The sequence below is a fragment of the Xenopus laevis genome, chromosome 7L (genome assembly GCF_017654675.1).
Source record: "Xenopus laevis strain J_2021 chromosome 7L, Xenopus_laevis_v10.1, whole genome shotgun sequence".
Classification (NCBI taxonomy): Eukaryota; Metazoa; Chordata; class Amphibia; order Anura; family Pipidae; genus Xenopus; species Xenopus laevis.
The window spans coordinates 82,658,143-82,671,082 of record NC_054383.1 but is presented as its reverse complement, the minus strand read 5'-3'; the positions used below and the strand labels follow the sequence as shown (position 1 = coordinate 82,671,082).

General features: G+C 41.3%; 1 protein-coding gene across 4 annotated transcripts in view; it reads left to right on the top strand.

The window, feature by feature from the left end:
* The window catches only part of LOC108696457 (histone-lysine N-methyltransferase 2A), a 120,231-nt gene extending 107,291 nt beyond the window's left edge, over positions 1–12,940 (top strand). For all 4 annotated transcript variants that reach the window (XM_018225851.2, XM_018225849.2, XM_018225850.2 and 1 more), the window contains 3 exons: positions 1,990–2,073; positions 3,184–3,313; positions 10,317–12,940. In XM_018225851.2, the coding sequence (XP_018081340.1) occupies positions 1,990–2,073; positions 3,184–3,313; positions 10,317–10,592 (490 nt within the window). In that variant the 3' untranslated portion in view covers positions 10,593–12,940. The remainder of the gene's footprint in view (positions 1–1,989; positions 2,074–3,183; positions 3,314–10,316) is intronic.

Genomic DNA, 12,940 nt, shown 5'->3' with positions numbered 1-12,940 from the left:
TCCTAAAATGAACTGGACAAAATTAGTGGCACCTTGTAGAAGTTGTAAGACATTTTTGTGTTCTAAGCAGTTGATTTTCATTTAATTAACTAGTCTGAACTGAGAAAAGTTGATTCTCAATATAGCTACATTCTCTCTTTATGCACCACACTGAACATGGAGAAAAGAAAGAAAAAAAGAAAAAATCTGAGAAGTGTTTGGAGGAGGTGAAACAAAATTGTAAAAAAAAAAAGAACAATCTCAAGGTTACAAGTCCATCTCTGGAGACCTTGTATTGTTATCAAGATGTTTGAAGTCAGTTGTGTTATAGCCAGTCTTCTTGGACATGGGCACAAGGAAAGCATGGATCAAAGATTGCAAAGAATTTTTGCATTACGGTTAAAAAAAATTCACATAAGGGTCAGGGCACACAGGCAGATTAGTCACCCGGCGACAAATCTCCTCGTCTTCGGGGGCGAATAATCTCCCCGAACTGCCTTCCAGCCAGCTAAAATGTAAATCGCCAGTGGGATGGCACTCTGCGTGATTGGTTTTCCGAAGGTGCCTCACAAGGAAACTTTGGGTGACTTTGGAAAACGAATCGCGTCAAGTGCCATCCCGCCGGTGATCTACATTTTAGCTGGCGGGGAGGCAGTTTGGGGAGATTAGTCGCCCTTGAGAGTCTCCCTGAATCTGCCTGTGTGCCCTGACCAAAGGGGACTCTATGGTAAAATACCCTAAGGGGAAGGCCACACGAGATTCGGGGAGATTTTGTCGCCTGGCGACTAATCGCGAGGCAATTTCGAGCGACTTTGATAAACGTATTGCCGCGTGTGAATAGGCGCAGGTCGACTTTAGCGCTAGCGGGTGCGAGATACCAGCAAGCCATTCAGGGAGATTAGTTGCCTCAAAGACGCGGCAATTAGTCGCCAGACGACCATTCTCCCTGAATCTTCCCCTGTGGCCCTAGCCTTACTGAAAGAGAAACATAAGAAAGCATCAATAGACTTATCTGTGAACAGATAAGAAAAAAAATCAGAGCTTTGTTTGTGGTAATTAAAGGAACGGTAACACCAAAAAATGTAAGTGTTTTAAAGTGATGAAAATATCATGTAGTGTTGCCCTGCACTGGTAAAACTGATCTGTTTGCTTCAGAAACACTACTATAGTTCATATAAACAAGCTGCTGTGGAGCAATGGCGGAAATTGAAAAACGGCTATATGGCACAGGTTAACTAATGGATAACAGATAACACCATTAGACAGACAGCTTATCTGCTATCTGCTGTGTAACTTGAGCCTTTTCTCCTTTGAATGGCTGCCCCCATTGCTACACAGCAGCTTATTAATATAAACTATAGTAGTGTTTCTTAAGCAAACACAGCAGTTTTACCAGTGCAGGGCAACACTCCATTATATTTTCATTACTTTAAAACATTTTTATTTTTTGACGTTACTGTTCCTTTAAGTTTTCAGGCAGTGACACACCAGGAGATTAATCGCTAGCGATAAATCACTGCTTCTCTGGGCAACTAATCTCCTGCACTCTATAGTATAAAAGCTTTACGATAGGCAATAATGTGATCGCTGGTGGTAAAACCCATGTGTCGCTCCAGTCTCCCAAAATCGCTTGAAGTTTCCTCTTGTAGCACATGGGTTTTACCATCAGAGATTCACATTGTTGTCTATGGGAAAGCTTTTACTTGAGAGTACAGGAGATTAGTTGCCCAGAGAAGCTGCGATTTATCGCTAGTGATTTATCTCCTGGTGTGCCATTGCCAAGGAACACATCAAACATGGAAGGGTTGCTCTGCTACAACTGGAACCATTTTCCTTGAGTCTGCACTTGGCATCAGAAAATCATTAAAAAAATATGTATATATATCTACATTTTTCTATAAATTTTAAATATGTATTTGAGGTAATGGTTCTCATCTGTAGTTAGACGAGCAGGAGAAGATTTGTTTGTTTGTTTGTTTTTTAACCTGATCACATTTTTTTTTGCTTTAGGAGAGCCACCAGCATGGATCTGCCAATGCCTATGAGATTCCGCCATCTTAAAAAGACCTCAAAAGAGGCTGTGGGGGTTTACAGGTGAGAATAATCTGCTGAGTATCAAGTCTGTAATCAGATGGCTTCTATTATGGGAGTCTGAGCCAGTAGTGAATTATAAACAGTTAAACAGGTAGTGTGTTCAATTAAGTCTGCAAATAATGGTTTTAAAACCATTGCAATTAATGCATATTGTATTGCGTAAAATTAACTTTTCCATAATACGTACTGCATTTTCTGTCCGAGATCTGTTTTTCACTGCTAGAGTCGGGCATATTCCATTTGAACAAATGACCGGCTGCACAGCAACATTCAGGCACTTCTTCACCAGCTGAAGAACGTTAGTAGGAGAATCCCTCTGTGTGATATGGGCCCTTACCCTTCACTTGTACAAGCTGTGTGACTGGTGCAAACTGTTTTCTTTTATTAACTTGCATATAGTTTCTATATAAACCTGTTATCCAGAATGCTCGGGACCTGGAGTTTTTCCAGATAACGTATCTTTCCATAATTTGGATCTTCATACTTTGTCTACTAGAAAATCATGACAACATTAAATAAACCCAATAGGCCAATTTTGCTTTCAGTAAGCAATAATTATATATTAGTTTGGATCAAGTACATGGTATAATTTTATTATTACAGAGAAAAAGGAAATCATTATTAAAAATTTGGATAAAATGGAGTCAATGGGAGATGGCCTTTCCGTAATTTGGAGCTTTCTAAATAACTGGTTTCGGGATAACAGATCCCATGCCTGTATAAGCTGCTGTGTGGCCATGGGGCAGTCTTTTTTTGTGCTTAAAGTAGCAATGTACCACATTCTCAACATGTGTGCAACAAGTAGGGTTTGTATAGAATATGCTTTTTGCCTGTTGTTTTAATAAAGAAATATCTATGGTTTTTGTTAGTTTTTTTTGTTTTTGTTTTTTTAGCTAATCAGGGCAAATGGAAAGATTGAATGTACTCCATGTTTGAGCTCTGGTAATCTAATTATCTACCTTGTGTGGGTCAGATAATCTTTCTGCACAATTAACATTTATCTGTGCTCTGGTTTTTTTTTAAATTGGTGTACTTTAAACTGTCATAAAATATATTTTAATAAGTATAGGCACAAAATATATCCATTTTAACAAAATTCTTTGTTCACAGGTCTCCAATACATGGTCGGGGGCTATTCTGCAAGAGGAACATTGATGCTGGGGAGATGGTGATTGAATACTCTGGAAATGTAATTCGCTCAATCTTGACTGACAAAAGAGAGAAATATTATGATGGAAAGGTGAGTTGGGGCCAAGGAATGTTTGTCTTAGAATTGCAGCCAAATGTAACACATTAGGCTTTATTTAACAAAAGGTAAAATTGGAGCTCACTACAATTTGCCAGTGGGAAAAATTCACAACTCTATTCATTTGTGTAAGTGTGTAAAAAAAAAAAAAATGTGCAGAATTGTAAGTTGCAAGCAGGATGCTACCACTTTGCACAGCGATTTGACCAGTTTGGAAAACTGTGCAGCAAACTGCAAAATGAGGTTCAATGTTAATTTTTGCAAAGTTTTGAAATAATATAAATGCGACAAAACAGATTAAACTAATGAAATATGCAGTGCAGTTTTCCGATGTAAGCAGCAAAAAAAAATCCCATTTTACTTTCTTTAATGAAAAACAAATCTATCTCCAATATACTTTAAGAAATGTGTACCTTTTTTATAATAGACTCAGAACAGGCAGACAGCACTTCTGGAATAGGTTTATTGGGGTTGCTGCTGTAGAACCTAACGCGTTTCGGGAGTAAATCCCTTAATCATAGGTAACCTTTTTTATAATAAACCTGACTGTATGCATTGAAATTCCCCCTTCGTTTTACTTGCCCTGACTGCTGAGGATAGAAAACTTCAGATGGTCCCTAACTGCATTGTAAGGGAAACTATCATACTTTCAAATGGAGGGGAACCCCCCCCCCCCCACCTTACTTCCCAGAACTCGAGCAGCTTTGTTTGCTTGTAGAGCAGCCGGCGACAGCGTAAAGATTTGTATCCACAAGTCCAGTGCAGTCTGCACATTCTGATTATTAATCAGTCTTGCTGTGTCAGCTACTATGACAGAAATTATTTGAATTGTGCTGTTTTGATCATTTTTGGTGATCCTTATGCTTAACCTCCCAACAGACGCCCAGACCACATGAGTATGTGCATGGTCTTGGTCTTGCAAATATGTTTAACAAAATAACAAGATGATGACCCCTTGTGGCCAACTTTGAAAACATAAATCATTTTAGGCTTCTGATGCAGTAAGTTTGTTTATATTTAGTATACAAAATACAGCATTTCTAACCTTAATCTGTTTTAGACTTTTTAGTTACAGTTCTATTAATGAACTGTAGAGAGTGCAGACATGCAGCTAAACTGGTCAAGGGGATGGAAGCTAGAAGCTAAAGTTTATAAAGTTACATGGAGTGGCATTTTTGCCACCCCTAGTCACCAACAGAGTGCTGCTGTCTGAGGCACGTTTCTCAAATCGCCTCATTGGCGCAGCTCCTTTGATTAGAGGGTATTCTAGATAGCGGAGGATCTTTTTTCCCCAAGCTATGTTACCTAAAAATGTGGTTATTTATTTTTTGTTTCTCTTTCTTTATTCATTTTTTTCTGGTCTTCTAGTCAATGCCAATATGTCATGTGTCTCTGATCAGTTTTTTTGTGCTGTATTATGGCTTTAAAGTTTATCTAAAAAAGATGTAGTGTGTATTCTCCCTCCTTCACATGCTGTAGAAGATATCTGCTCTATTACAATGTTTGTCCCATTCATAAAGAATAACTGACCACAATATATTCCATAGCCCTCAAAGCAGAATAAAAGTGCAGCTCCACTAATAGGCAAAGTGAGAACTTTGCCTCAGGCAGCACTTTTATCAGGAGTGGTAAAAAAAAAGAAACATGGTTAGGAATTTTTTTTGTAATACTGATTTTTTTTTTATTGAATATTCCACTAAAAATAGAATGATCAAACAGAACTTGTTTTTTCTCTTGCCTAGATTGGGGGACACAGGCACCATGGGGATGAAGATCCTGTTGCTTAGAGGATGGACACTAAACCGTTAAAAAAGCTCCTCCTCTTGCACTGGGCTTTATTCCCTGCCTACTTCCTGTACCCTCAGTTTTACTTTAGTGTCCTCAGAAGGAGGACAGATACTTACTGGCTGGGAGCAGTGGTACTGATTGTCTAATGTGCCATGCCAGCAGTGGGGGCCCAAGTTTTCCCCCCAGCCAAAGATCGCTGCAGTGCCCTTAATACCTTCCAGCTCCACCGAGGTCTGCAGGCTGATGCTCCCTCACCATCCCAGGACTACCGGTTCCTGCTCCACGGAAGCTGCACCAGTAACCCAGAACGTGGTACGCACCAAAATCAGAGCACGGATGGCTGGCACTGAATGGTAAGTACCTTAACGTTCACCCTTTTTCACCCCCATCCATTGGGCCGGCTGGTGTACTTGCCCAGTTAGAACAGTGGGCAGAAGTGCCGCAGGGACCTAGGTGGGACTGTCACCATGCTCGGTCTCAGAAGAGTCTTCCTGCGATCAATAAGTCAACATCTTTGACTCAGGGCTACCTCATCGACTTTATACAGATCACACCACAGAGATTGTTTGTGTCACACCTCCCCTCGAGGGTGCCAAAACGCTCAGTTTATCGACAGATTTTTCACAACCTCTCAAATTCGGGGGTCATACAACAGGTACTGCCACTAGACAAGGGCCGAGGTTCTTACTCCAGCCTGTTTGTCGTACCCAAGAAGGACGGGTCCTACCGTCCCGAGCTAGACCTAAAGGCAACAAACAAATATGTCAGAAGGCAGCACTTCAAAATGTAATCCATACAATCAGTCCTGTTATCCCTAGAGAACGGGAAGTTCATGGCTGTGATCGACATCAAAGACGAATATCTTCACATGCCAATACATTCCAACCACTACTGATGCCTTAGTTTCTCTTCGGGCTATCCTCAGCACCGCAAGTCTTCACAAAGGTAATGGCAGCAGCCCTGCCAGACCTGAAAAACCAGGGTGTGGGGGTCATACCATACCTAGACAACCTCCTAGTCAAGACCCCATCCCAGTACCTAACCAAAACCACCTCCAGACGGTGATGTAAAAACTGACAATATTCACACCATCACAGAGGACAAAATACCTAGGTCTCGCTCTAGACACATCACTGGGGAGAGCATTTCTCCCGCCTTCAAAGATATCCTCATTTCACACAAGGCTATTGACCATTCAGAAGGAGAGATACATACCCTTATGGGTAACCATGAGAGCGATGGGGACGATGGTAGCGTCATTCCCCACAGTACCTTATGCTCGGCTACACACAAGACCACGGCAGATACTGATCCTACTGCATCCGAGAAGGATGGGGACAGAGCTGTCCCTATGGACAGACAACCTGAGAGGTCGACCAGTCAGTAAGATTCCAATCGGACAAAATGACAGCAGTAGTCTACATAAATCACCAAGGAGGCACAAGAAGTCAAACGGCCCTTGCAGAGGCACAAAGGATACTACTACGGGCAGAGAGGAACGTACCAGCCATCTCCGTAGTGCACATCCCAGGAGTAGACAACTGGGTAGCAGACAGTAGATCAGGGCAAATCGAGCCTGCACCCGAAAGTATTACAAGAGATAGTAACACAGTGGGGTATACCAGACGTCAGGCCCGGACTGCTATAAGGTGCCATAGAAAGACGGTATTTAGTTGGCTGGTTAGGGCTGTTTGGGCCTCTATGTGGGCTGAGTGTACCTGAAATGCCAGGGCCTATTTTAATTCTCAGTCCGGATCTGCCAGAGGTGGATGTGATGGCATCACGATACAACAACAAACTAGCAAACTTTATGGCAAGAAGCAAAGACCCGTTGGTAATAGCGGTAGATGCACTAGTAGCGCCATGGCCATTTCACAGGGTATGCATGTTCACACCGCTCGCCTTGCTTCCAAGAGTCATCAGAAGGATAAAGAAAGATAGAGAAGAGACAATACTGGTAGCCCCATTCTGGCCGTGCAGATGCTCCATTCCGACTTCCAATCAGGGGAGACCTGCTCTCACAGGGATCGATTGTCCACATGAATTCTCCACGGCTGGATTTAACGGCGTGGCTCTTGAGGCCCTGATACCCACCTTACTGAAGGCCAGAAAGCTTGTATCAACATGTATTTACCACAGGGTATGGAAGACCTTCATATCATGGTGCGAGAACAATACCATGGATCCACAGGTACTAGATGAGGGAAACATACGGTGTTTTCTTCAGGAGGGATTGGATAAGGGTCTAGCCCTTGGCTCATTGAAGGACATCACCAGATTCTGGGTTTCCTCCTTTTTAATGCTCTGCCAGGCCTTTACTGAATTGACTTTCAATTGCTGTTTATTTGTGGGCCTTTCTGTCCGAAGTTTAGTCTTCAACAAGTGAAATGCATGCTCATTTGGGTTCAGATCAGGTGACTGACTTGGCCATTCAATAATATGCCACTTCTTTGCTTTAATAAACTCCTGAGTTGCTTTGGCTGTATGTTTTGGGTCATGAAACGCCCCCAATTAATTTGACTGCATTTAGCTGGATTTGTGCAGACAGTATGTCTCTGAACACAGAATTCATTCCTCTGCTTCTGTCCTGTGTCACATCATGGATAAACACTAGTGTCCCAGTGTTACTGGCAGCCATGCATGCCCATGCCATCACATTGCCTCCGCCATGTTTTACAGATGATATGGCATGCTTTGGATCATGAGCTGTTCCACGCCTTCTCCATACTTTTTTCTTGCCATCATTCTGGTAGAGGTTGATCTCGGTTTCATCTGACCAAAGAATGTTTTTCCAGAACTGTGCTGGCTTTTTTAGTGTTTTTTTTTTTTAGCAAAGTCCAATCTAGCTTTTCTATTCTTGATGCTTACGCGTGACTTGCACCTTGCAGTGCACCCTCTGTATTTACTTTCATGCAGTCTTCTCTTTATGGTAGACTTGGATATTGATACGCCTAGCTCCTGGAGAGTGTTGTTCACTTGTTTGGCTGTTGTGAAGGGGTTTCTCTTCAACATGGAAATGAGTCTGCGATCATCCACCGTTGTTGTCTTCCGTGGACATCCAGTACTTTTGCGTTGCTGAGTTCACCAGTGCTTTCTTTCTTTCTCAGGATGTACCAAACTGTAGATTTTGCCACTCCTAATATTGTAGCAATTTCTCAGATAGGTTTTTTTCTGTTTTTGCAGCTTAAGGATGGTTTGTTTCACCTGCATGGAGAGCTCCTTTGACCGCATGTTGTCTGTTCACAGCAAAATCTTCCACATACAAGCACCCCTCCCCCCCTCAAATCAACTCCAGGGCTTTTATCTGCTTCACTGATAATGATATAACGAAGCAATTGCCCACACCTGCCCATGAAATAGCCTTTGAGTCAAATGTCCAATTACTTTAGAGCCCCCGAAATGAAGTGGTTGTGTTTAGTTCCTCGCATTTTTATGCAATCTTTTTCTTCAACCCACTGAATTAAAGCTAAAAAGTCTGCAGTTCAACTGCATCTGAGTTGTTTCATGTACAATTCATTGTGGTAATGTACAGAACCAAAACTAGAAAAAAGTTGTCTGTCCAAAGATTTATGGGCCTCCTTGTACATACCTTCTCCTCAGCAGAAGCAAGGTTTGGGAGGAAGGTGCTACAGACGGTTGTTACCTGAGCATTGGAGTTTAAGTCCCGCCATCAGGGGTAGCTTTGGGACATCTCCATGGTGCCTGTGTCCCCCAATCTAGGCAAGAGAAAAATGGATTTTTGTACTTACTGTTTAATCCTTTTCTCTTGTCCTACATTGGGGGACACCGGCCTTCCCTCCCTGAATTATCAACATTTTTAGTTCCATAGTTATGGTTCCTTCCATTTAAATACGCGCGGTGAGCGTGGAAGCATTTTTATTAGAAATAGTTTATAGGTGGTGAGAGTTCTTCTTTGTTCGCACGTGGTTATAGTAGGGTTGTCCTTCATTCTTCGGCCCGAAAAATGAGGGTACAGGAAGTAGGCAGGGGATTAAGCCCAGTGCAGGAGGAGAAGCTTTTTTAACTGTTTAGTGTCCATCCTCCAAGCAACAGGATCTTCATCCCCATGGTGCCTGTGTGCCCCCCCAATGTAGGACAAGAGAAAAGGATTTAACGGTAAGTACAAAAATCCATTTTTCAAGGTCCTATAGTAACCAGAAAATTAGCTCTCTTTTTTTTTTTTTTGTTAGAAATTTTGTTTTTAGTCAGTTGCGCTTGCTGTGCTAGTAATGCATTTGAGCACAGAGGAAGTAAGCACCGGGGGGTGGGGGGGTTGGGTTAAGGGGGTCTGCTGCCTCATGATCCTGTTGGGCCAGAAATTCTCTTACTTTAACTATTTAGTGATCCTTTCTGGCACCAAATGCCATTTTTAAATTACACGCAATAAAATAACTAAGCATTTCTCCAATATGGCATTGGCAATTACTCTAAAAAAAATATTTAAAACCTCTGTTAATCTCGTGGCATAATTTGCTAGTTACTCAGTCTTGTTGTTATCCTTCGTTTATTTGGTTTCATGCTTATCATCCAAAATTTCCATATTGTGTGATGCATCTGTGGTGTTTTTTAAGACAATTTATATTCCATTTAAAAATGTTACCTGATGGTTGCAGTTGTTTTATAAAAGACTGGAAGAAGAATTGGAAACAACATTGGGGGGTGGCTGCTTTCCTTGCCCTGTTTCCGCATATTGGAAATTCCATATTCTGTATGCAAGTCTGTCTTCGGGGCGGGGGTTCACTTGCCTTGGCCTGGCATTGGGCATGAGAGAAAAGTATCCTTACTAAATAAGCCTTTTCTTCCATTTTCTGTTGGCTAGGATGAGCTGTCTTATGAGCTGGTTTCAATTTTATGGTCAGAGAATGAGAATAGGCACAAAATTTAGGCGCCAGTTTACAACCCAGCAACAAGTTAAATTGTGAAGTGAGCCTCCCACTTTCATGTTAAATGTGGCTGCAAATATTTGTTTCTGGTTTTTACTCTTTTGTTTCATAATAGGTAACAAATAAAAATTGGCACAGTTACATCAGAATTTCCTAATTAATGCACTTGGTATTTCCCTAAACTAGTCCTAGGTAACTTAAAACCCTGTCAAATTACTGCCATGTATTGTGCCTACATTCTCTAAGAAGCTTTTTATTGTTGGCATCTAACAATGTTATCACATTATTCTCGTGAGATTATTAATGTTAGTGGTTATCTCTTTCAGGGCATTGGTTGCTACATGTTCCGTATCGACGATTCTGAGGTGGTCGATGCCACAATGCATGGAAACGCAGCTCGCTTTATCAACCACTCTTGTGAGCCCAACTGCTACTCTAGAGTCATCCCTATCGATGGTCAGAAGCACATTGTCATCTTTGCCATGCGAAAAATTTACAGAGGGGAGGAGCTTACTTATGACTATAAGTTTCCCATTGAGGATGCAAACAACAAGTTGGCCTGTAACTGCGGGACCAAGAAATGTCGCAAGTTCCTGAACTAACTACAGTTCTTCTGTCACCTAAATTAAGTACAAAGTAGGCATTTGCTCTGTTACTTACACAGGTCTGGCCTGTTTCTTTTTAAATAAGCAGTCCGTACCTTCACTGCTTCAGTGGCCATGAATGCAACGCTACTCTGTCTACTTCTAAATAACACACAGTGCTGTATAGTGATGCTGAGTATATTTATACACTCATAGGGAGCATGCTGTGCTGTATAATTATGCAGAGTATTCCTGTACATCATTTTGCTGTCCTTTGGCAGTGAAGAACATCTGAGTTTATTTTCTATTTTAATCTATTTTTGTATGTACCTTACATTGCATGGCACTGCTGGGACTCATAGCTGTGAATACGACCTACAGAAATGTGCTCATAATACAGATGTGGGGGTTTTGACTCATAAATTGGTAAAGAAGCCTTTTTATGTTCTGTCTCCTGCTCCTACCCCCACATATTTTAGGAACAACAGGAGATAATGGATATAGGGCTTAGGCATCTATAGTTGTAGGTGTCTGTACACAGTGGGCTTCTGAAATGTTGCCAGTCATTGGCATGATTTGGTTGGAACCAAGTCATGGTGAGTTGCAAGAGACCTTTCTCCTACAGTCTTGTGGAGACTGCATTGTTCTGCTCCTGGAGAAAAGGTTGTTCTCAAAATGAACTGCAAACTGGCAATGCAGAGGAAACAAAGTTTTACTTGCTTTGTGACCAGTGACCATTCACTCCAGGGTCCTTCTATATACCTCTTCCCCTCCACTGAGGTATGCTCCTCCTGTGCTAAGCAGGCAGTGGCAGTATATGCACTGACCAACAAGGTAGTTTTAGAAATCTTCAGGGACTTGTGTCTCTTATTTTTATTGGAGGTTAATTATACAAGCATGCAGGGGGGTATTCAGAAATATTCACATTTTCTTGCAGTTAGTATTATTAAGGCACTTAAGGGGTGGGCTACCCTAAGGGCATTAAAGCAGATGCCTATAATTCGTCAAGTTGGCTTGCCTGGATTTCCAGTACAAGGGATGAACAAAATTCCAGACCCTCATCATAATGAATAAATAGGAGGCTTACACTCCATCCTAAAAGTCTGTAAACAACCCAAGGCAATATTAATGTTCATTCCTTGTTCATTTTGAATTTCTTTCTTTAAAAACATGCATTGTAACTGTGTCTTACGATTCTCTCTTAGCGAATACAGAACAGGAATTGAAGTGACACGTGAGAGAAATTAGGGATAAAAAATGACTTCAGCAGGAAACTTGTATCATATGTTAGAGAGTTGCAAATCATGCAATACCGAATTGTTCATTCTCCTGGAAGGGGCACAAGAGATAATGTTTACTGTGGTGGGGTTCTTAATACTACACAGTGCTTCATTTCTCCCCACAGTGCAGAGCCCTAATATCTTGGATCATCCAATCCAATCCCTCCCTGGTGTATCTGACCAAGGAGAGCAGGTTTAAATTCCTTCAACACAAGCCCACTCATGTGAGATCCACCTTCCACTTTCTGTGAGATATTCTTCACCTCCCATGTTCCGTTTACATGTTCTGTGTTTTTTCGTAATATTTAAAAAAAAAAAGGAATTTTTTTTACAAAATGTATATAGACTCTATTTTTCTATTGGAAGCACTTATTAGTAAAGGAAGCACTTAAAGTGGGGAGGGCAAGGACTGAAAAGAATTTTGGTTCTTAAGGTTTATTTTTGAAAAGGTAACAGATTTTTTCTTTAACCTGTAAAATCTTATTTTATCACAGGCTGCTGCGGAAGAGATATTTTGGTTAGTATCTGAGTCTTTGCTTTGCCTCTCATTCCTCTCCCTTTGTTTTACATTGGGCACTCGCAGAACTGTAGAATTAGAAGCAAATTTTATAATTAAGTGGGATAAACACTGTGCCATAAACCTGTTCATGGCATTTCATTTTTATGCAAAGATTATGGGTTGATTTGCATTCAGCAAATGTTGCTTATTGCTGACTGTATGGAATGAAAGCTCTTGTAGACAGGAATAATGTACTAAAATGCATCTTGGGCCGAAATGTGTTCTACCCATAGTTTTAACTAATTATCTTTTATTCATTAGTGAAGAGCAGGAACTCTCCAGGAGTTTCTCCCTCATTCTCTATGTTGGGCCTTAATAAAGAAATTCTATATACAGAGGGGAATGAATGGGCAAATCCTTCTCTTCCCCAGTAACTCTACCGGCTTCAGTGGGGAGGAGGGAGTTTCTCCAGGAACAGTGTTTAATAACAGACAAGATAATTAATGACTTTCCCTTGGACTGACGCTGAAATGAGGTGTCTGCTGTCCCTTCATAGTTCTTATCCTTACTTGACAAGTTTGTTTTCA